Here is a 25043-nt window from a genome sequence, read left to right on the forward strand (position 1 = left end):
AAGATTATTAATTGGAGCATTCTTGCCTCTGCCATCTGGTTCGTTTGAGAGGCCCGGGGTTGGATTGTCCCCAGTGCTCATGTCTGTACCCCTAACGAAACAGGGATGTGTTTACAAACAGAGCGGGGCTGTTTCAGTGCGGTCCCTGGGGTGGAAATGACCCCTGCCCGCTCTCTGTGCGACAGAATCCACTCGCGGCCGGCAGCTGTGCTCGGCCCTTCTCCTCCCGGGTAGGTGTCACAAATCATGGAACCATCAGGATTAAAAGAGACCTGTTAGACCGTCCAGACCAACCCTCCGCCGGCACCGCCACCGTAACCCCTAAACCCTAAACCACATCACCCAGCGCCGCATCCCAGCGCCTCTGAAACCCCTCCGGGGCTGGAGACTCCACCGCCTCCCTGGGCAACCCGACAGTGAAGAAGTTTTCTTTAATATCTGCTCTGAATGCTCCAATCCCAGCTTTAGGCCGGTTCTGGTGCTCTCACTGCAGGCACGGCAGAAGCGATCCCCACTCCAGCTCCTTCCAGGGAATTGCACTGAGCGCTGCGGTGCCCGAGCCTCCCCGTTCCCGACCGGCGGCCGCTTTGCCGGTACCACCCGCGGCCCCGGGCGGCTCTTGCGGCGCAGGCAGCTCCCTTTCCTCCGTCGCCCCGTCTCCCCCGGCTCCTCCCGCGGGGCGGGCCGGCGGGGCCATGCCGGGCGGCGGGGCCGCGCTGCTGCGGCGGGCGCTGCTGGGAGCGCGGCGGGCGGCGGGCGGCGCCGGGAGCCCCGCGGCCATGGTGAGGCTCGGGGGCACCGCGCCGGGCCGGGGGCGAGGGGCGGAGGGGAGGCGCACGGACAGGCCGCGGGCTCGGGTCAGCCCGGCCCTGTGCCCTCGGAACTGCGGGAACTGGGATCGCTCAGCCGGGAGAAGCCTCCGGGGAGACCTGGCTGGCACCGTTCAGTGCGCCGAGGGCCAAGGGGAGAGCTGGAGGGGATTTGGGCGTGGAGGGAAAGGGTAAGGGGGAATGGCTTCACGCTGATAGAAGGTTAGATGGGATATCGGGAAGAAATTCTTCCCCGTGGGTGTGGTGGGGCCCTGACAGTGGCTGCCCCGAGGAGCTGTGGCTGCTGCATCCCTGGAAGTGCCAGGCTGGGTGGGCAGGGAGCAGCCTGGGATAATGGAACATGCCCCTGCTCGTGGCAGGGCTGGAACGAGATGGGCTGTAAGGTCCCTTCCAACCCAAATCATCCTATGATTCTCCCCGTGTCCCCCCGCCATCCTACCTCACAGCTGATTATTTTATTTTACACAAAGCTAATAGTGAACAGCACGTGCAGGGTTCAACCCTTGTTCCTCAGGCATAAGAGTCAATTATATATACCCCACACCCAACAGCCCCTGTGAGTGCAGTGCCAGCATCTCAGTCAGCATTGGCACCCGGTGCCCGTTCCTGCCTCCCTGGGCTCTGGCCATGCCCCTGACGAGCTGCTGGGGGCTGTGAGTGTGGAAAAGCCATCAGAGTTTTATCTTTGTCCTTGCTGCTTTCTGCTCCATTTCTGAACATCCTGATGTGTCAAGGGGCTGACTCAGGACGTGGCCTCCACAATGCGAATTGTGCTCAGTGTTCACCAGGGCCTGCATAAAACGTGGTCTCCACATTCCTATTAAAAATTCTGTGATTGAATTTCAAGTCACGCCATTGTCTTGTCATGTGTCAGGTGAGGTGTCAGGAGGGCACCACAGTGTCCCCAGAGCTGGCACAGGGCATCTCTGGACTTTGTGTTTGAGACAGCAAAGTCCAGCAGTCCTGGACTTTGCTGTCTCAAAAACCCACCCCCCTCATGATTTTTTGTGCATTTGCAGTCAAATTTCATCTCGTGCCAGATAAAACAGTGCGTTTCAAGAAAGCCTTTAGCTTTGGTGATTTTTGTATATGCTTGAAAAATATTTTTAAAAAAAGTAAGAAATTTATGCCTATGATGCAGTTATAGCAATGAAAAATCTGAAATTTGTGTTCTGGCAAGCGTAACATTGTGTTTGAAGTGTAAAGAGCCTAAATTAATTCAGTTTGGGGCCTGTAAAACCCATTTATTGTTACATCTCTGTATCCTCCTAAACACAAACAGCAGCCGTATTGCTGTTAGATTGATTTACTCCATTTTGGGCTTTTTATCCTATGTTATTGGTGAAAACGTTGCTCCTTGGCCCTCGCGGATGTCAGGGCCGTGCTCAGGTCGCATTATTTGCGTTAATTCCTGCTCTGCTCGGACTCACAGCCCCATCTGGTGGCACCGGGGCTCGGCTGGCAGAGGTGAAACTCCTGAGTGCTGAGCGGGTCCTCGCTGCCTCCCCTGTCTGAGTGAACCCCTGCAGCACAACTGCCTTTCTGGGGGATCTCACAGAGCTGAGCCAGCTCTGAAATAAAGAATAAACCAGTCTGAATGTAGCTGTGCTGGGGAGAAAGGTTCTTCCCACGAAAGCATTGCGTTTGTCATGAGAGCCTGAGAGCCATCTCTCAGAATTTGTGGTCTGAGGAAGGGCTCATGCCCTCAGTCCTGCTTTTAGAAAAGGAATCAAACCTCTCCCAAAGGCCCCACAGAGCATTCCTGTGTGTCTGGCTCTGGGCTTGTGTGTGCTTCAGCCCCTGATTCAGATATTTAAGCAGATATTCAGATATTTAATCTGTCATGTCTGTGCTCCCAGTGGCATCAGGAGGACTCGTGTCATGTCAAGTAAGCCATACTTAAACACTGCTCCTTTGCAGAATTTAGTGCTTTTACCAGTAGCTTCAAACTTTTTGTAATTGGGTCTGTATTGACATTTTTTTCCTTTTGATTTAGTTACAAAGCTCTTTGTTCCTTGTAGGACTCCATAGCATGTGCCGTCTTATAAGTCCATTCCCACTTTCTTAAAATAGTAAAATACAAAGTAGGTAGGTAGAGTGCAATCTCCTGTTTTTCTTCTCTCTTTTGAAATAGGTATTTCCTGATATTATTTTATCCTTTTAATATTTTAGCCTTATAATTGTACATTTACCAAATAATGTAAATAATCCTTTACTTGCCAGACAGAATGGAACATTTGGAAAATAAATGTGATGTTACAGCATCTGGATAATTCAGATGACCCAGGGTACAGGTATGCTGATGTCCGCCTTCATTCCTGGAGTCTGTTGCTTTTCACTAGTTTTGTACAAAAAGCACTTGGCCAAACTTACCTGCCCAAACAGAAATGGCAGGGTTGGGCTGGATTAGGTTAACCTGGTCTGTGAAATTACAAATGTTAAGAAACTGCACAGTGAATTTTCCATATCCTCACCTTTGCACCATACATAACCACAATTTCATCGTGTGGTTTTCTTATTGTTGTACAAAGCAGAGCCTCAGCCTCACTTGTGCCATGCCTTTATTTTTTCCCTCAATAGTCCTCCCAGTCTCACTGGTTGACGACAGAGGAAAGGAATCAAGTTTTACTGGATCTCAAAGCTTCAGGCTGGTCTGAGCTGGGAGAAAGAGATGCCATCTACAAGGAGTTCAATTTCAAAAATTTTAATCAGGTAATGATTGTTATATGCCACTTTTAATATAAAGGAAATGTAATTGCTTTAATTTCCATATGGTCCTGATGGGAAAATATTTATATTCAGAAGTTTGGGAGTATCCTGGTGGGGCCAAATCCTCTTGGATTTGCCCTGATGATTTGCTCTCAGATTCTGATCTCATTAGGTGGAGTAAATTAATTCCATGTTGTAGTTGATAAGCAGATTTGTTCTAATATTACAGTTTCTGGATTCTAATATTCAGGTTGGGGTCAAGGTTGGGATTGTGGAATCAGACAAAGCAGTATTTGATCCTCTTTTTTTTTCCATTACTAGCACTCATAAATAAATGCTGGAAATGCATAACTGATGAGCAGTGGGGATCATTTTTGTCAGGGAAATATGTGAGAAACATAGGTAAATATAAGAAAGAACAGAAACTTTTGGCAAGCAAGGTGGTGAAAACAAGAATGTTTCACCTTCTAAACAGGAAGACAAATTCTGGTATATCCTTGATTGAGCTATAATAGCTGATCTTGCAGTGTCTTTGGCACGCAGAGTGCACAGTACTGGTTTTTATTTGCCTCACTGGGTTTTTGTTTGGAAACAGGATCCTGAGCCACATCTCACACTCACAAGAACTTGTCTCAGACATTAGTTAGAAACTGGCTTTAGAAATACTGAATTTGTCTTGAGATCCCTGCTCAGCTACATTTCACCGAAAATTCCCTTCTGAGGAAAAATGACATTGCTTAGAAAAAAATCACACTCCCAGAACATGCATTAGAGAGAAGGTGGGTAGGTGAGCTGGGAGAAAGCAAAAGAGAAAACAACTGCAGAAAAATGCAGCTCATTAGCAGGCCTGTGCTGGTCCAGGGAGCACGGCCAGAGTCACGAGTACATTTTTAACCTGAATGTTAATACCGAGCAAATAGAACCAAATCAGTTCATTCCAAGGGCAGTGAAGGGGAGAAGCCCATGAGAGGGAGCTCACAGGAAGCCTTGGTGAGATGTGCAGGCAGCTGGAGCAACCAGGAATGTGGCAGGATAGAAGTGACCCTTGGAAGAGTTGAGATTTTCTGTCTTTGAATATTCATGAAATGGCATCTCTGCCTGGTTGTGGTCAAAGTCTTTGTTGGTTCAGCACAACTAGAAGGGAAGTGTTGCCCTCAAAATTATTTAAAAAGTGGTTTTGCCCACTGTAAATGAGTAACTCAATTTGATCAGATGGATTTAGACAGTCCCTGTCTGCCAGCAGGCAGGTGAGGAGACAGATCAGTGTCCTGCACCCGCAGATAGCTGGAAAACACATTGCTCTGACAAAAATTTACAAAGTTTTTTTTTTTATTTTGACAGTGTAGACTTATCTTACCTACCAACTTAGGTAGATATCCATATGTCTTCCTGATTTGAAGATGGATGGAGCACATACCAGTATAGGAAGTTGAGTGTATGTAAATTAGCTTGTTGGTAAATTATGAGCTATATGTCAATACTTCTAGTACCTGTAGGCATGGGAAGAGTACTTTAAAAAAGTGCCACTTGAATTTTTTGGGAGATAAAAGAACAGGGTCTTTCATTCTTAGCTGCTTTCATGGATGTAAGGCAGAAATGAGAGCAGAGGCTGGGAGTTGGATTCAAAATGAAATTTCTGCCCCCATTTGGGAGAAAAAGGCGTGCAGGTGGGTGCTCTGGGCAGCTCTGCTTGGATCAAGCATAGATGTGAATATCTGAGGGCAGAATTTCCCCTGTTGATTTTTATAGATTTACTGCAGTATCCCCTTTGCTGTTGCAGAGGGCAGAAATCATTCCTGTTCTCATAGTCCAGGAGCAGGCTCAACGTGCAGATCCCAAGGGCATCAGATACTTAGCTGGTATTAGAGAGCAGGTATTTGCCTTTCGATAAGTTAAAGCTGAAAATAAATTGGAATTATGCATGTATGCTTAATTTTATTAAATTATGCACATATATTTATAATGATTATTAGTAAACACTATGGTTACTACAACCTGGTAAACAAATGAAAAAAGTGGAGCTATACCTTGTACTTGGGAGAATTTGGTCCTGCAATTAAAAAATGGAACTTGTAGGTACAACTGCTTTCATTTCATGTAATAAATATTCTATTTACAGGATTTAAAGTGTTTAGTAAAAGTCAAAGGACTGAGAAATGTCATTTCCTCAGAGATCTTCTTGCTGCCCTTTTACAGATGGCATAAAATCAGGTGTGGAAAAAAAAAAATCACCCCCAAAAATACACACACAAAAAAAAGTAATTGAGCTGACATGAAAGGTATTTCAAATTTATGTTTTGCAGATGATATTGGTATGATTAATGTATTCATTGCTTTTTTTTTTTTATTGCTTCTTGCAGATAGTGTTCATGATGCATGGAAAATTCTGTGGCTTCAAAATCTATGCCAGGTTTACAAAGTCTATGTATGTCAACAGATGTTAAGAATATAAACACAACTTTTATTATAAAGTTGTGCAAATGTGTAGACATGAGCTTGGTTTATGTATATTATTTTCAGCATGACAATGAAATGAAACTTCTGTGAAACAAGAATTATTTGGATTCCTGAAGCTTTCAGGCTGAGATCAGCTCAGTTAAAAGCTATCAGCAGTGAGCTGCCTTTGTAAGGCTGACAAGCTAATGACACTTCTGGCTCAGGGAATTAGTTTGTAACCCAGAATTTGAAAGCACTGATGGTGTTTGTTATTCTGAGGATACATTTTCACAAAAATGGACTTTGGTGGTACAATTCTCTGAAATAAGCTGGAAGCCAGCCTGGGGTTTCTGCTGAGAGCGCTTGGTTGGTTTTGTTGCTGTGGATGCCCACCAAGCACCAGTCCTGGGGGACTGGATGTCATTGGTGTGTGCTCCCAGAATGTGAGGCAGGCTCCTGGTCTGTATAATGTATAGAATAAAATACACCAGTGATGGGGGAAAAATGCAATTCAGCTGTAGAGGAGAGTGCTGTGTCCAGAGGAGCTGTGCTGATGGCACCAATGCCTCTGTTCCTCCAATTGCCCTGGGCTGTTGCCACTGTGGAGTGGCAGGCAGGCAGGGATGAGTTAACATTGTGGTCTTTTACCTTCAGGACCCTCAATGGGGTCAAAGACCCCAGGCTGAGTCCCTTTTCCAAAGGAAGATGTGCTTGGCTGAAACCTCTGGCTGTGAGTGAGGTTTTGGAGAGAAGGTGGGCTGGGACCATTCCATGGCAAATCCCAATTCCTGCTATGCATCTGAATGCTCATGAGCCTCTACAAACCTCACATCAGGGAGCTTCTCTGGGGCCTCTCTCCCAGGCTGCAGGGCAGAGAAGAGAGGCTGGTGGGGCTTTCAGGCCATGGTGTAGCATCACGAAGTGATGTTGTCATCCATTCCCATCTTTGTGCTACTGAAACAAAACGGTTTTCTTCCAGTCTGCTTGAATAAGATTGGGGATTGGGAAAGAAAATTAATTTATGCCTCCAGGTCATGCTGGTAACTTCTCCCAGCATTTCAGGTGGGTTCACCTTGGGAGCAGGGATCTGGAAGAGGGGACAGGCCTGGTTTAAAGATGTGGATTTCTGCCAGATTCATCTCAACCCAGTCCCGGGCTGGACGTGCAGCTGTGAAAGGCTGTGAGTGCAGGATGCCAAGTGCTCAGCTTGGGTCCTGTATCCAGCTGCTCCCTTTCCCAGAATTTCAGGAACATCTTAGCTCTGAGACTTCCATGTCTCTTGTCAAACTTGCTTGGATTTGACCAGAGGGTTTAAGGGGCAACTGCCTGTGTGATTGCGTTTCCGTAGGTAATCACACCAAGGCAGCAAATGCAGTTAGGAAATTACAAAGGTGGGCAAGTTTGCTGATGGTCAGGTTCAGAATTTACAGCTGCTTTCTTTTATAGGGTAAGTTTTTAATTAAGTTTGTTTTTGAAAAAAAAAAAAAAAAGTGTAGGAAGTCTCCGTAAGACCTGTAACGTCATTTTCTAAAATGACAGGAAATCAAATGCTCTAAGAGTTTTAAAGCTATTTCAGGTACATTTTTTGTCTTTTGGGGCAAGAGGGAGGAGGTGGAGGATGAGTCTGAGTGGAGGGGACGGTACGGAAATGCTGTGCACTGAGAGTAGAGGCACATGTGTCTCAGTGCAATTTGTGTCTTGGGTTTTGAGAACGTATTTAAAGATGTGCAAAAAATCTAGGAGTATTAAATAAGTTATTTCTCTCACTTTGCATTTCCTTTCCAGATTTGCTGTCTCTCTTGGTTGGAGTCTGGGAGAAAAAAGTCAGACAGAGCATGTTATGGTACATGCCTTTTTTTCTCCCTCCTGGTGATGCCAATTTTTTTTCTTTTGGCTGTAGGGAGACGTGCTTGGATTTGTCCCTTTAAATTGATGATCCTTGTATGATCCCAGTTACACATCCAAATGAATTTGGTAGGATATGCAATGCATACTCTTGATTCCTTTCAATAGCAGTACTTGGTGCCAGTGCCTTCAATACAATCTGGGTCCATCCTTTTTCTGCTCCTGGCACATTGCTTTGTTTCTGACATTCATCAAAGGTTGGAAAATTTGGTTTTATACATATAGGCAGCGTATTTCGTTTCCCCTTTATGTACTTAATCTTTTGGCTGTTTGTCTAAAATACGTCCACGCCTTGTATGTATTGAAAACATTATATCCTTTGACTTACAATCTGCGGAGTTAAAATGAACTTTATGGTAAATATTCAGTTGTGGACCACATCTCCAGCTTTTTATATGCCACAGCGGTCTTGTGGTTTTTTTTCTTCTCCATTGTCTGATAGTGAGGTCATTTTCAGTCCTCTTGAGATATTTTATTCCCAGCCAGATGCAGGCCATATATTAAAAGTAGCACCTGTGGCTAATATCACAGCAGCTTACCATAAATTTACATGGTAACTAGGATTATATCTGTCAAGACTGTTAAAAAATGTCTAGTTTTAATTTGATTTCCAGTATTGAAGGAGTTCTCCAACATTTTGCTTCATAACTATATTTTAAAAGTTAAAATCACTCCATTGTTAAGTTTTATGGCACTCCCAGTGCCCATTAAGTTGATTTGTTAAACGGGGGTCAGAATAAAGCGAGTTGGCTACGGGAGGATCGGAAACCAACCCATTTGTGACAAATTTAGTCCTCGCGTGTGAATCTTCTCAGAGCCCAGGGAATGATTGGATTCAGGTGCAGCCTGTGTCAGTTGTGTTTAACCTCAGAGCCTGAGCAGCCTCAGCCCAACTGTCACTTCTGCTAATCGAAAGTTGGACCTATTTTCATACATTTTGGGGAGAATTGCTATTTTTAATGTAGTAGTGCTCTGCCAGCTCCTTCTGCTAGAGTTTTGCATTTGATTGCCTGTCGACTAAAAATAAATTATTTTTTTATCCAGCTAGGTAGGTGCTGGTTTTCATATAGGCTTTCTGAAACTGCTTCATTTTCCATTATCCTTTGAGTCCTCTCGCGTATGCTGTGATTTGTGCACCTGCAAAGTTATGAAAGTATTTCATAACTTTGGTAGTTATGTTGGTAGTTATGTTGTTCACTAACTTCCCAGCGTTTATGAATACAATAACCGATTTATAATAAATCAGAATTATTTATGAGCGGGTTTACAGAGTTGGAAATACCTTTGTATCTGAAAATAATGAATTTTGGGTGTATTTGCCTGTTGACATTTTCTTTTATTAGAAACTGATAGTGAAGTTTCTGGGACTGGCAGAGGTTAACCTGAAGGCCAAAACACAGCCAATGAACTGCATCAAGTGTCTCAGAGCAGAGCACAGTAAAAATATATGATTCCTGGATGGTCACACCTTCCTTGAGTTTATTCTTGGGATTGAGGGAGTAAATAAGAGTCTCACCTCTGAGTCGGCAGGTCAGGGTGCAGCTGTGGGACCTGGACATGATCCACCTGCCCCTGCCTGTGGGACCAAGGCACTGCAGGGTCTGGGGGAAATGAGATGAGAGGTTCCTTGTTTGGAAGCTTATGATTTTCCTTCCTTGGCCTTGGAGAAGGAGGAGATGGCACTGGAGCTCTGGTCAGCTCTGGTCTGGTGTCTGGTGATGCTTCCAGCTCATTGGCAGTCAGTGGTGGGGAGTCATGGAAAAGCTTGGAGGTCTGTAGTGGTGGAAATGTGGGATCTGATTGTGTCAAAGAAGAAATGAAATCCTTGGAGATGGGAGTTGGGAAATAAGGGAATTATTTTATTCTCACAGCCGTCATGGCCTGCCATGTACAAACCCATAGCATCCTAGAATGGTTTGGATCTCAAAGCTTATCTCATTCTGAACTCCTGCCATGGGCAGGGACACCTTCCACTATCCCAGATTGCTCCAAGCCCTGTCCAGCCTGACCCTGGACACTTCCAGGGATGGGGCAGTCACAACTGCTCTGGGCAGCCTGTGCCAGGGTCTCCCCACTCACAAGGAGGAATTTCATTCCAATATCCAATCTAACCTGCCCTCTGTCAGTTTGAAGCTATTCCCCCTTGCTCTGTCACTCCATGCCCTGTAAGAAGTCCCTCCTTGTCTCTCCTGTAGCCCCTTTAGGTGATGGTTCCTCTTTGTGCTGTTGAGTATCCCATCTCCTCTTTGCCAGGCTCTGTGTGTGCAGACGCCACCACCCTTGTGTCCCAGCTGCCTGTGACAAGTGCTGTTACACTACCAACATCACCATTATAATTTCATTGTGGCACTGCCAGTGGTGTCAGGCCACCAGGGTTATTTAAAATGTCACAATATTAATAATATTTAAATAAATATAGTTATCTTTAAATTGAAGACTCACACATGGTCATATGTCCTTCATCTCCTTAATCATGCAAAATGTCCCACCCTGGTTGTGGTAGAGTTTGCATCAGTTGTTTTATTTTGTTTGTTTTTGTGACTTAACTGTGATTTGGCATACTCATTTTCTTGATGAGCTAATCATATTTCTCCCTAGAATAAACCATTATTTTATTGTTTATAATTAGTGTGGTGTGGTGTTTCTAATTGCTGAGTTTCTCCCCTCAGTAGACCTGTTGTATCTCCTTTTATGCACTCCACTGCTTAAAATCTGCCCAGTTGACCTTTGGGCTGCTCTCCAGTTGACTCCAATACAAATGCTTTTCTTAACAGATGGATTTATTATCACTCAAGTAAAAATTATTACAGCATTTGTTTTATAGTTGTTGCATGCATCGATCTGAAGATGCAAAAGAAATGATTTGTCAAAATGCCTTTTGGATCTCACAAGCTGTCTTGTAGATTTGTAGCAAAAGAAGAGTTTATCTTTTTTTTTTTCAGCTGCACAGATTGATTGTTTCAATTAAACAGAATAAATAATGTCCTATCAGCTATATGGACAGTGCTTAAAGAGATAAATGGGAGCAAGTCAATCTAATTTTAGCTACATTTTGGGCACTTCCCATGATAAAGCACCTTTGGAAAATTAATGGAAAAGACAATGGGTTTGAATTCAGTTGAATAGCTTCATTTGGGGAAATGTAAGTATGACTGCCTCTTTTGAAGAAGATGGTTACTCAGATGAATGTTTTTATCTTTTCAGTTAAGGAAAACTGGTTTCTTGAAACTCCTTTATGCAATAACATTTATTTTTATGGAGGGATTGGAATGATGCTGGTTAAATGCAGTCCTGGTTGTTCATCCTTTTGCATCCCCTCGCTTTTGGAGCAACGCCTGCCTACAGTTTCCAACCGTAAATTGCCTTTAGCACCAGCAGCTCTCCCTTTCCCATACTCCCACCAAGCAGCGACACGCTTTGGGATATTATCCTCTGCAGCTGCAATTAAAACTGGACTCCGGCTGGCGGAGCGAACTGAAATAAGGCTGCAACGCCCCTGTTTCAGAACGAACCATTACTCACCAAAAGCACATCAAACCCACTTAGCGGACATCCGTTAATCCCGCCGTGGGGCGGTTCGGGCTTTAATGCACACTGTTTTACACGTTAAGGGGTTTGAAGTGCGGGGCCGGCGCTGACCTTTCGCATCTGCTCCTCTCGCAGTAGGAATCTCCGCTCGCCGCTCCCCGTCAGGCCGGATTAGCGTGACGAAGTGCAGCTCTTCTGCTGGCTGCAATTTCGGGTTTTGATCAGAATTATTTCTTTCACAAACAATCACGTTTGGCTAAAACGTTACATCTGCTCTGGAAAGCCACTGGCAGGGCCGTCGTTTATCAGGGCGAGGCATGTGGAGGTTTTTTTTTTTCCAGCCCTCTCTTATAAAGCTGCAAACCCACTTCGTGTGGCTTTTTGGAGGAGAGTTTCTCTTCTTGCTCTTCCACTTGCCCTTTATTCCTTTAGTTTTGTTTGGCTGAGATGAAAAGTCGTTTTGGACAAACAAGAAGCTGGGTGTGATGTTTTGGAGGGGTTTGGTGGGAACACAGTGATGAGTGGGAAGTCCTGTGCTGAGTCAGCACTGCACTGTTTGGTTTATCTATTGCTAAAGATGCTTTGAAGTAAAATGTTATTTATTCCTAGGATCAGTGGGAAAAGTCCTGATTACATGATCTACCACGATTTTCCTTGGACTGGAGTGAGAATAACATCAGACAGTTAAATGTATGTCTGTGTATGTCCAAGGTGTCCCTGGCTGAGGGAACATTTACTCTCCTTACAGTGGGTGGGTGCTCAAAGTGAGCAAAAATACTGTTAACTGTACAAGCCCAGAATGCTGAGTTTATGCACATTGTAATGCCCAATCTAACAAAAAACCCAAGAGCTTTACAAAGGGTTTCCCTTGGTGGTGTGCTCATACGAATTTCTAAAAGAAATTTGGTGCTCACCAGAGGACTCAGAATTACTGTTTGCCTCCCCTCCTGAGCCTGTGTCCCCATTTCCAGATGGACCAATGTGCAAGCAGCGTGGTTTGCCCAGAGAAACCTTTGTGTTCTGGTAAAAAAACAACCAACAAAAACTTTGCAAAATATTGCTCATTGAACACACTCTGTCGCTTCCAGGCATGTGCTTGGAGCATAAGAAGGGGTCTGAACTGAAGAAGGGGGCTAAGAAGTGGATAATGTTTAGTGCAGGTTGAGTACCTAAATTGTTGGCAGTTAGGTGAGCCTTGTTCTGATAACACAGCTAAATGTAGCTGCTTTTATTCTTTTCTCTGTGACCTGCTCCAGCCATTCTTCCAAATAGCAGAGACAGGAGATGAACCTGCAGATCCAGAGGGAACAGTGGGCATGGCAAACCAGGCAAAGGACCCGACTCTGCAGAGCTTGAGGGATACCCTGTCTTCTCTGGGAAAATTCTTGGTCTGTCCTACTCTTTTTCCCCAAATGATCTGTTGTTTCTAGACATGGAATGTCTTGTTTGCAAAATAACATTTGAATTTTATGGTGCAATATGAATTAGCAGCCTGCCAGTGCTGGCCCAGGTAAGTCTCCTCCTGAGTTCACTGCCCCTAAACTCTACTAGAAAAGGTGTCCAAACATTAAAACTTGTTCTTGCAGTACAGTAGGACACCTTCAGCAGTTCAGCTGAGTGAAATGATTCCCTGACTAGATCTGACGTAAATCGTCCTTAGTTTGCTTTATTGCAAATCTCTAGATCTTTCTAGCTTCTGGCTTGGCCAAGAGAATGATTGTAAGACCTGTCCAAATTCCTCACATCTCCATCATGTTTTCTCTGTTGCGTGTTTGAATTGCTGAACTTGCCTTTAAAAAAAACAAACTAAACCAAAAAAGCTGACGGGATAGTGGAAGATGAAATGGTCATGAGACCAACATCTTCCCTTAATCCATCATAAAGCAAAGCCTTTCTTACTCCTCTTTGATGTGTTCTTAGGATCATAAATGGCAAATATTTAGAGGATTATCAGAGGCAGGATATGATTGCCCTTGGATGCTCAGCAGAGAAGATGTTGGATATTAAACTGATAGTGTGTGTAATCTTGGCCAAAAGACCAAGGAGAATTTTGTCTGAGCATCCCTGTGTTATCAACAGCATGGATGGCTTGTGAACTTCCCTTTCATGTCTACAGAATGAAATCATTCCTTCTCAAGTGAGTAAAAACAAACATTGGGGAAAATTGCTGAATATTTTCTTCTGCTCCAGTCAAATCTGTTTCATCCAAAATGTGGCATGATGGGATAATGAACTTCTCTGTTCTTCTACACTATACCTGCACTCTGTAAAAGTCAGAGGGTTTGAGAAGCTTTTAGAAGGGGAACATTTACTTAAATCAATTCTGATTTGTTCTGGTTTACGATACCTTTGTGTCATGGGCTGGCACTGTGCTGTCAAGGATGATTCGTTGTGCTGTGCCTCAGCAGAGGGCTCAGGTGCCTGAATTCAGAAGGCTGGAACTGGGGGCTCCCTACACCTTGTTACTGCTTTATTTTTATTGTGGTTTGTGTGATGGCTTTATTACAGTACAGCCAAGGGTTTGATTTGCTGGACCAAACATTAGTTTTAGCAAGTCAAATTATCATTGTTCTTTCAGTTGTGCAGCCAAGAGAGTTTATTATTTTAAGTGCCTGATTACTTTAGCAGGTGCTCAGTTAATGGGGACTTCACTGTGTTATTTCATGTTTTTAGGTAGGGTGCAAAAATCTCATTTTAAAAAGTCGTGTTTCATGGAATAGCTTTTTTTTTTTTTGTACAAACCTCCTAAGGGCAACCTTTATATTCTATTTTTTAACACAAAGCACACAAAAATGGCTCGGAAGGTGGAGAGCTGCATTGAGATTATGACATGGAAGGATTTCCACCATGCTCTGGTTCAGTCCTGACACCTGGGATTATTTCTCTCTTTTTTTTCCTGGAAAATGTAATTTAGAGATCTACAATTTTTAATAAAGTTGTTTTTTTTTATTAAAAATATTTAAAAATAAAATAATATTAATTAGTCTATAAGTGCTGAGGGACCTGGGGGAAGAAAAGGAAAAATTAAAGCATTTATATTCTATATTTTGATTTGAAATGATGCATCACAAATACCACATGATTTCGTTGCAGGCGTGGTTGGGATTTAGGGTATCTACTCATTTTGCAGAAGTTTTATGGGCAACTATCATATTTATCTACCTGTAAACAAATGAAAGTAATATGTAATGTGTTGTAATATGGTTGTAATTGGTTGTAATATGGTTATATTGGCATTGAAACTTTTATCACTTCCAGAAAGTTTTATGCTGCTTTAAGACATCTCCATCTTCTCTCTCTTCTATTCCATCAAGCCTATATTTTCTTGAAAGAAAAGAAAGAAAGAAATTCCTCCCTGTGAGATGGGTGAGGCCCTGGCACAGGTTGCCCAGAAAAGCTGTGGCTGCCCCATCCCTGGAGTGTTCAAGGCCAGGCTGGATGGGGCTTGGAGCAACCTGGGATAGTGGAAGATGTTCCTCCCCATGGCAGGGGATTAGAACTGGATGGTGTTTACAGTGCCTTCCAGCCCAGAGCATTGTGTCCTGATCCTGAGATGTCACAGCTTTGGTCACTGAAGTCAAAGTGTGCTGAGCTGGGAGGATGAAGCCCTGAACTCCAATCGCTTTGCAGAGCTGCACCTCAAGCACTGTCAGAACTGTGATGTGTCCAGTGCTGAGTAAATGCAAATTTCCCTTTGCCACAAGTGGGCTTTTCCTGGGACAGCATTCTTGGAATTGCCTTCTGTCATGTCCTGTGGCTCTGGACATTGTAGTGGTACCTGGGTGAGGAACGTCCCCATGGAGGCAGGGCTGTGCCTCCCTGCTCCACTCCTCTCTGCCTCCAGGTATCCTGCATGGTCCTCAAATTGCTAAATCATATGGCAATTGATAAATCATATGACATTGGTAAATCTGATGACAGAGGCACAGCCTTCTGTCATGTCCTGTGGCTCTGGACATTGTAGGGGTACCTGGGTGAGGAACGTCCCCACGGAGGCAGGGCTGTGCCTCCCTGCTCCACTCCTCTCTGCCTCCAGTTATCCCTCATGGTCCTCAAATTGGCAAATCATATGACAATAAACAGAAATAGTCTCAGTGAAGAGAGAAGGGGAAACTGTTGTTTATCTGGTCAGGTGGTTTAGATTAGCAGTGATGCTGGTCTGTATTATGTTACTTTAAATCATAGTGTCCCAACAGGACATAAATTATGAAGATTGTTACAGTATGTTTCATCCAATGTAAGATCAACAAATTGGAATAATTTTTTTTAATAGGAAAATCAGTGCTTTGGCAAGGTTATTGTTGAAGAATTTAATTTAACTTGAGCTTTGCTTGCATTATTTCTTAATATATAAAAACTATTTGCATAATGTACGAAGTATAAACATTTTTAGAATCAAAGGCAAGAATGCCTTTTCCAAGATTACTTGGAGTGGCAAACTACTTAGAATAGATCAGTGTTTGTGCTTTTGCTGTCAAAAATGTTTGATATAGAGCTGGCAAGCTGGTTTCTTCACTGACATAATTGTAAACAAGTGTTGGGAGACAGAAACAGCATTCTTTGGAGAACATGGTGTAAAGGTTTGCACATTCTCTGCTGCACATCTAACACAGCAATGTTTACAGCTGCACTAGGAATGTAAATAGGTAACTTTTTTTAGAGTGTAAAGCAGCATTGCATTTTTGTGCCAATGATTTATGCAGATAAGTATGGGGGATACAAGTGGTCAGCTCTGGATTTTCAAAGAACAGTGTAAGTGCAGAAAAGCATTGGCAATTCATTTGGAAATTGGAGTTGTGAAGATTTGGAGTTTTTAGCTTCAGATATTGCTATGAAGATGGAAATGGCATCTCAGTCCATGCCAGAGTGTCTTTAGTATTATCCTTCCATCCTTTCCCCTCATTATTATCATTCAGAGTTAAGAGCACTGCTTTCCCCAGCCACAGGTGATGCTGTGAAATGGGAAGGTTGCCTCTGTTGACAATATTTTGCTGCTCAAGCTATTAAAGAGGAGAAAACCAAATTTCTACCAGTGGTTCATCAGGTATTGTTCACCTTTACACCCTGTTGGCTGCCCATGCCAGGATGGAGAGAGTAGGGAATTGTAGCACAGTACCTGATGTGTCTTGTCCATGCCTTGAGGCCTCAGAGAGAGATGGGGGACATGAGTAACCTGAGTTCAGCTCTATTTTGGTGCATGATTATTTGCATTCTTAATTACAGTCCCACTGTTCATGGATTGATGTTAAAAAGGGGGAAGCAATGAGAAGATGTTCACCTGATTTATGTTGTGTATGAATCTAGACACAGACAAAAAGGAGGAGGAAAATATCTAATGCCACGTGGATCCAGTGTCTCTGAGGATGGTTCAAACAGATTGGTGATGCCAACAGGGAACAATCCCCATATTGGGATTCCTGTGGTTTTGGGAATGGGTACCTGTCCTTCTGTCCTGCCATCAGCTTCCTAAATACTAATTAGATTCCTCTTTTTGTGTTTTAGCTAATTAGATTCCTCTTTTTTTGTGTTTTAACTATGTTGTCATTTTCAGATGAAGAGTGTAGCTTTGTGACATGATTTATACATATTTATACAATAAAAATATTTAGTGATGGAGTAAATAGACTCAAGATGAAACAAAGCCCAGTTTTTTCCTGAGAGCACAAGAGAAGATGTCGTGAGAGCCCTCATGACTAGCAGCTGATCCTGACCTACAATATCTTGACTTTAGAGAGCTTTTTCCTTTTATCTGCTGGCTTGTAGCTCACTGTTAGGTAGTAGTATCAGCTGGATATGTGAAAGCTTTTGGAGTTTGGGAGTGAACCTTAATGATTGATTTTATTGTTACAAGTGTCAAACTCTAAGGAGAACACATGCTGTACCCTGGGTACTTTTTACTCAGGTGAGTGGAGAGCAAATGTGCGAGGTGTAGTCATCTCCTGTGTGACAGTGTCACTGTAACCTGAGCAATTCATTAATTTCCCACTGATAAATGGTACAGATGTAGCCTGGGAGGCAGGGCAAGGGAAGACAGGTAGCCCTCGTGCTGCAGAAGGTCAGGGTTAATGCTACCTCCAGCCTTATAATGACAGATGGGAGGCAGAAACCTTAATGTACTTGTGATTAGCACATGCTTTCCTTGGCTGCGCGTCCAGGGGATTTAAGAAGCCTGAGTGCACACTTCATTTTAAAACAAACAAACAAAAAATAAAGTGTGCGTGGTCATGTCGTTGAGCCTTTCAGCTGTTTTGCTGAAATGCCTCCACTTGGAGTCAAGTACTGTCAGCTGCTCTCTTCTGGAGATGCTCGGGGTGATCCATCACGGGACTCGCGGTGGGTGATGTATGAGCACAGCACCACGACCTGGGAGCCTTTGATGTATAACTCATCAAGATAATGTTGGCAAGCATTGTACAAAAGCAGCCTGTTTAAAAAGTATTAAGATGAATGGATTCCTTGCTTAAAAAGTGTGAAAGGAAGAATAATAGCAGATTAGCTCTGGGATCCCGGGGTTCTCCCGGAGCTGTGCAATGCTGGGTGGGGCAGAGGAGCACAGGGAATTTCATCTTTCCTCCCAGTTCTGACAGCAAAGTGTCTGGCCCTGGTTCTCCCATTCTCAGGCAACAAAAGTAACATTAAGTTTTATTTTGTGATAGTGGATTATAAGAGTAGCTTGACCAGTCACAAAACATCATGAGACAGCTGAATTATTTTATAGTTTACCTTGGGTTTTTTTCACTTATTGAGGCTAGCTTGTTTTTCTAAGAGTAGCCCTGATTTTTATCTCATGGAGACATATTAGGGCTGCTAGTATTTAAGAAACATTTTAAATGTGATGTTTTGACTGAAACATCATTAGTTTTTAGTTCCTTCTTTCATGATCTTAAAAGACATGAAGGGAAGAGATGTACCAGCACACCCAGGCATCTTGATTATGCAGGATTGCTTCACTCCTTACTTACATTGCTCTTCATGGTTTGTTGTAGGCACTCTGCACTCTGCCACCACTTGGGTGTTGTGGTCTACATGTGGAGTTCCCTGAATGTCTGGATACTATTTTAGCCCAAACGTCCTAAAAGAATTAGGTTACAAATATGTCTAATATGCCTATTACTGAAAAACCAGAATACTTCATAATATTTACTGCATCAAAGTCTCTTTTAATACTTTTTTATGGATTCTAGAAAATGCACAAAACCTCTCTTTCTCCTGTCTTTTTGTTTTTGAGGGGAAAACTAGAAAAAGTTCTCATCTGGGGCCAAGGGACTGCACTTCCCGGTTATTAACAGAGTGAAAGTCAAGACTGTGTTGAGTCTCACTGTCATGAGTGAAGTGATTGTCCCACTTTCATCAAGAAATGTGTGATGGTCTGATAAACTCTGCCCACCAGTGCAGACTTGACAATGATCTTGCACTGCAGACTGCATAATAATTTTCATTATTTTTAATTAAATTTGAAGAAGTGCAGACTCCTGCTCAAATTAAGGTTGGTTGTGTTGCCGGAATGCGGTAATTACTTTAATTGATCACAAGATAGTTTCCTTGATCACCAATTAGACCAAATTACCGATCAAGTTTCAAGACGTGAAGAAATGTCCAAACTGATTTTGTGTAATAGTGTTTTCATATCTAATCAAACCTAAAGATCTTTTCCTTCCAGAGCCAGTTGTATTTTCCCAAAGAAAGGTTAAGGCTCTACAAATATAAAGGTGATTAATAAACAATAGTGTTCCAATTCATTTAATTAGTAAAGGAAGTATTTAAGACCTTAATGGAGATTGTGTTGGTGAAATTGCTTGGTCATTTTTTTGTGAGAGTTACACTTTGTGTGTAATTAAAGTAAACTGAAATGCAAGGAGTGAGTTGCTGTGGGTAATGTGCAATGAGGGAGAATGTTTCTGAGCAGAGCAGGGCATGCACGAAGGCGAGCAGGCTTCATCCTTCACTGTGACACTGGATTGCCCTGGCTGGGACAGCTGGGGGCAGCTGGAGCAACAAGCAGCAGGATGGGTCCTGGGGAGAGTCCTCTGTGCTGGAATTTATTCCTTTTCATGAGCTGGACAGCCTCAAGTTGAGCAGTCTTGAGTAGGATGAACAGTTTTGTGACCAGTGTCCATTTCACCCAGTTGGAGACTCCACTCTCTGTGGGGCAGGGGCAGTGGGATGTTGTGTTGGTGCACTCACTGAGAGGATTTGGTGGTCTGCTGATGAGGAGGATTTGTCATCTGAAGTGTGGACGAAGGTCTATAGAGCAGATTAATTTTTTAGAGTAACTTGCTTGTGTAATTCTCTCTGTGTGCTTTCATTGGAGCAGTGGTTATTGTCTCACCATCAGTGACTGTTTGCTGTGTGACCTGGGTCTGTACATGGGCGGGCGAGTTCCTGGGATGAACAGACACCAATAGAGCTTACACAAACCTGCTAGGGGATTTTATAGATTTATTTTTATTTTTTCCCTTGCCATTTGTTTCTGTACAGGAAATTCGGTTGCAGACACATCACTGTTTTAAACTTATGAGGATATATCTGTGTATTGATTGCTGTGCTGGAAATAGCATTCTTATTAAGACTGGACACTCTAAAAACATTTAAATAATCACTATTAATGGAGAATTTTTCCAAATCATTGCTAACATCTGATGCACAACTTGCAGCTTTCTACTTCAAAGCATGCTGCTGGAACATGGGCAAACTTTTAAAAGTAATTGTTCACTCAAAGTAAAACTAAACCGAGTGAGAGCTTCAAGGGAAGTTAGATTCTCCTGAATTTTGGAAAGCTCTTGGGTCAAAGAAAAAAGCTTTTTAATTGCTGACAGTTTGGTGATTTCCAAATGACAAACCTCATTGGAATGATTTTCTCTGATTATAACGTTTGCATTCATTTGACTGGCAAAGCGACCAACAAAGTAATTCTTCATCCAGGCACCAATTCTTTTTTTTTTTTCCTTAAAGGTTTTTGCAATTTGTGAGAGGGAAAAAGACTTGAAACTATTATCAACCATTATATGTTATTCATTGACCACATGTTTGTTTGAAATGGTCATCACTTGGTGGAATGTGGGCTATATACATTCTCTTCCATAAATTAGCACTAAAAACCTACCTAAATCAGGTATGGTTTTGTGGAGCTTGTTGTATTATAATCTGAACCAGACTGTAATGTGGATGTTCCTCCAGCTTTGCATGTTAATTCAGGTCCTGAACTCGATGGATGGAGCTTGCTATGAACAAAGCCTGCTGCTGAGAGCGTCCTGCTCACGCTCCCAGGCCCTTTGGGCCCCACTGCATAATTACAGTCTTGATTTGCATGGACCTTCTAATTTTCTTTATAATGCACTGATTTGCTCCTAAGTACTTTGGCAAGGGGCTGCTATTATTTTCCTTTTGAGCCTCTGATAAAACTTGTGTCCTGAGGGAGCATGTAGGGACAGAGGATTGGAAAACCTCTTTTAACTCATTTAAAGGGAAAATATGTCTCATAAAGCAGAGGGGCAGGCCCACCTGCTGCCTTTTTCTCTGCAGTAAAATAAATAGCAAAATGGTTAAATGGAGGGATGTGTTTCTGGAAGCAGTGTTGGTCATACAGTGGCATGGTGCTTAATTAGAAATGGCACATTTCTAAGATGCAGTAGGGGATGGGGGACTTGGGATGGATATTTAAAATCCCTGCTGATGGCAGAGGTGAAATCACTGCTGTCATGCAATGGCTTTGAGTCCTGGGCTAAGTCACATTGAGCAGGGTGCTTTACCAGGGTCTGCAGGGGATCATTTCAGCTGTTTTGAGAATGCACCAGTGGCACGAGAAGTTCAAATGCTTCTTAAGCACACACAAACCCAAGGTGCAACCATCTGGGGCATCTTGAGGAGATTTTGGGATTTTGGAGTGAATCTTGCCAATCCACTGTCAATCCAGTGTTTTCCTCTTTGCTCTCTCATTCTCTAGGCCTTTGGATTTATGACACGTGTTGCTCTCCAGGCAGAGAAGATGAATCACCACCCAGAATGGTTTAATGTCTACAGCAAGGTAACGTTCACCAGCCATAGTTACTCACACAGCAGTGGAGTTAAGGACACCAAACCACTGGCCCTTTCTCTCTGCCTTTACTTGTAGCTTGTCTACAAGGTAAGGGAATGGGAAGTGTCTCTATAAAGAGATTTGAGATTTTAAAGAGATGCTGAGATTTGCAGTGGTGAGGAGTCAAGAATGAAGCTCTTTGCGCCTGTATGGTTGGGGCCTGTGGCTTCACCTCTCTGGCTGAGATCTAAAAATAAAACAGAAGCCTTTAAACTCCTGCTTAGCCAACCTGAATAAATTACTGTTTTAAAACTATTCACCAGCTCTCATTCCTGTCTGTGCAGCAGGTCAGGAACTGAGCAGTGTAGGGTAGCAGACTGTTGGTACCTAGTGGGAGCCTGGCAGTCTCAATTCAGATTTGATTTTTTAGAAATTGTAGGCTCCTATGTCTCAACATAGCAGCTTATAAAATTTGTTTATAATATTACCTAACTGATGGTGGTCTCATATTTACAAGGGTTACAAGGATTACTGCAACCCTTGAATGAAAGGTGCTGTGTGAACGGAGAAATTACTGCTCTCCCTTCAGTTTTATTTTCTAATACTTCTCATTGCATTGTATCACATTGTTTGTTGTAGCATTTAATGAATATATGGCAATCCCACTAAGAATATACCAAAATAAAGGACATATGGACAAGCAGCCTGTAGCTCAGACCACCACCCTCAGAGCAGGACATCCTACCTCTCCTTGCAGCTGAAACTCCCAGCAGAGATTCTTCCTCATCAGCCCTTCATGTCACCCTGACCACCTGATTTTTTTGGATTTCTAGAATATTCAGATTTTGTCTCCTTTTTTCTTTTAAGTCTTCCCAAAATCTCAGTCAAAGGCAAGACAAAATAATGCCCAACTTGTCATCTGGCTCAGTCTAAACAGACCTGTGAGGCAGCTGTGTCACCTATACTTTTTTTAAAATTAATCTGCAGCAATCTTAAGAATTTTTTCACCTTTGGGATGTGGATTCTTAACAAAATATGAGCCCCTGATCCAGCTCTTGGCAGCTTGGTCACTTTCCCGGGTTCTTCATGAAACTGATCCGTGGTATTTAAACTTAAAGAGTGAATGATTTAATCAGATACCTATTCTTGGATGAAACTCAAGAATACAAAGCCTGTGTTATTGTGCAAAAGGGCTCATCTGGTGAGATTCCAGGCTCTGTAAAGCCTCCTCACCTACAGCATCTTCTGGTTTACACAAGCAGGGAGGGTCCAGCTTGGTGCTTGCCAGGAGCACCACGTAAAACCAGCTCACTAAGAGACACTCAATGTTCCCAATGAACTGCTGTTCAGAGATAAAAATGTCAAATGTCAGAGATCAAAATGTCTTTGTAACCTCCTTCTTTTCCTTTGTGACAGGTTCAGATAACTCTGATTTCCCATGACTGCGGTGGGCTGACCAAGAGAGACGTGAAGCTGGCTCAGTTTATTGACAAAGCTGCTGCCTCAGTTTAGCGAGGATATAAATAGCTTTAATACAGTGTCCACCGATATTTTGTTTTTAAATGATATCTCTTTTTCCTTGTAATCCTGATTTCCAAAACCTGTAGAGGGAAGATATTTTGTAAAAGGAGTGGCTGAGCTTTTCTGACCTTCAGTACCTTAGTCATGAGACCCCTTTGGCTGCCTGTGCTTGTCCTTTCCCATTGCTGGTTCTGCAGGAGGATGCAGTGGATAAACCAGCAATAAATAAGGTTTGAGCAATCCTTTTTTAGACACTAAACTGTGCTGGAATGAAACCAGGAGCCCACCCATGTGTGTTGGTGTTCCCCATGCTCACAGGGACTGGTCCAGCTGCCATATGAGTTTCCCCCATGCCTGGCCACTTCCCTCCTATGGTTTTGTACATCTCTGCACCTCAAACAGTGTTAAGAGCAGCCTGGCCAGGTCAGTCCCCTCTGCCTTGGCACCATCATCTCTGCCAGTGACCAGTGACAAGTGCAAGGACACTGGGGAGAGCAGTGCAAGCTGCTGCTGCTGTGTCCTTGGAGTTGCAGCTCAACTGGCAGAAACAGCTGTATCCAGAGCTGCTGCTTGAGAGCCTTTCCCCGTCTGAGAGTACAGAATCACATAACCACAGACTGGTTTGGGTTGGAAGGAGCCTTAAAGGTCATCTCATTTCACCCCCCTGCTGTGGGCAGGGTCACCTTCCACAAGACCAGTTTGCTCCAAGCCTCACCCAGGCTGCCTTGGACACTCCCAGGTGCAGGGCTGGATCCTGGAGTTGCTGAAATCTTTAGCGCCGGTACCGCAAACACAAAATGTCCTGGTGAGCTCCTACACCATTGAATGAAGCCTGTGCTGAAGTGCTTGGCCAGGTCAGTGCTCAGCTCCCTGCAGATTGAGCCACTGCTGGTGGTGTAATGCTCCAGTACCTGCTGGATCAGGCTGGGGGTGGCCTGGCCCAGTGCCCGGAGCCCTGGCCAGGGCTGCCGGCGGTGAAGGAAGCGGCATTAGCAGCATTCTTGCTAAGCTGGGCTTCACTGAAGCTATGCTCACCCACTTTTTTTTTTCATAGCTAGAATTACTCGTTTCACACATTGTTGCAGATCCCACTGACAACGTTTGAAATAGTTCCTCCCATAGTTTGAATTGTTTTTATCCTATGATCCTCCCCAGACAGATTTCCAGCGCCGGCAGGGAGATTTCATCCTGCTCAGAGCTTGCAGGAGGGGCCTCTCCCCCTGCAGTGCCGCTGCCGGGTGTCCCCAGCGTGCTCTGTCATGCCCTGCCGGCAGCTCTGCCGGGAGATTGACACCTCCCAAATGCCCGAGAGCATTGCTCAGATGACACTCACAGCCACCAGCTACCGAGAAGGGGGATGGATGTACGGCTGCCAGAATCTATATCGGGGCGAGGTGTGTGGTCTCTCGGGTATTTTGGGATGCAGAATGCCATGAGCTTGCCAGCCAAGTGATTGAGTCGATAAAATAAGATATTTTTTGTAAATCCTCAGCAAACACACCGTCACGTGCTAATTGGTCACACACAGGAAGCAAGATGTTGGGGTTTGTTGTCAGTAACCCTGCTTGGGATATCAAGTTAATACCTAAAAAGACCCAAATTCAGACAACGTGCTCAGCTGTTCTTTTCTCACAAGTGCCTTTCCCCAGTGAAGTGCAGCATTTCCCTGATATGGTTTGAAAATGGTCACTGCTGTGAAGAGTGAATAAAACTAAAACAAACAATCAGGCTGTGATGTCTCCTGTTAGTGGTGGGGAAGTGAAATGAGCTTCACCGAAAGTTTTGACAACATCTCTAATGAAGTCTGTAAAGTCAGTTGTTCAGAATTTATGTATAACGCGTGGGCTTTGAGTAAAACCAATAAAATCAAATTCCTCCTTTGTAATTTGTTTCTTTATTATTGTATATATGTGACAAAGCTGTTTAGTTTGAAGACAAATTTAAGATAAATAATATTTAGTTACTGGGAGGTCTTTGGTTTAGAATATTGATATTTATTTACATACTCTGAGGAAAAAAATCCCCATCAACTAATTCAGCTCAGAGAGCTGCACTCTCTGGCTATGGCACAAAGCTTTACTGGGGGTGTTGAGAATCCT

General features: G+C 43.5%; 1 protein-coding gene across 1 annotated transcript; it reads left to right on the forward strand.

The window, feature by feature from the left end:
* Nucleotides 1–689: 689 nt before the first annotated feature.
* Nucleotides 690–24829, forward strand: PCBD2 (pterin-4 alpha-carbinolamine dehydratase 2). The gene is made up of 4 exons (XM_059483679.1): nucleotides 690–782; nucleotides 3411–3542; nucleotides 21352–21432; nucleotides 22840–24829. Exons 1-4 carry the CDS (start codon nucleotides 696–698, stop codon nucleotides 22933–22935), a joined length of 396 nt encoding a protein of 131 aa, XP_059339662.1. The 5' UTR covers nucleotides 690–695; the 3' UTR covers nucleotides 22936–24829.
* Nucleotides 24830–25043: the final 214 nt, after the last annotated feature.

The sequence above is a fragment of the Ammospiza nelsoni genome, chromosome 16 (assembly GCF_027579445.1).
Source record: "Ammospiza nelsoni isolate bAmmNel1 chromosome 16, bAmmNel1.pri, whole genome shotgun sequence".
NCBI classification, from domain to species: Eukaryota; Metazoa; Chordata; class Aves; order Passeriformes; family Passerellidae; genus Ammospiza; species Ammospiza nelsoni.

Coding starts and splice junctions, on each gene's coding strand:
- PCBD2 (XM_059483679.1), top strand. CDS start 696: ATGCCGGGCGGCGGGGCCGCGCTGCTGCGGCGGGCGCTGCTGGGAGCG. Junction 783..3,410: donor CCGGGAGCCCCGCGGCCATG/GTGAGGCTCGGG, acceptor TTCCCTCAATAG/TCCTCCCAGTCTCACTGGTT. Junction 3,543..21,351: donor ATTTCAAAAATTTTAATCAG/GTAATGATTGTT, acceptor CTCATTCTCTAG/GCCTTTGGATTTATGACACG.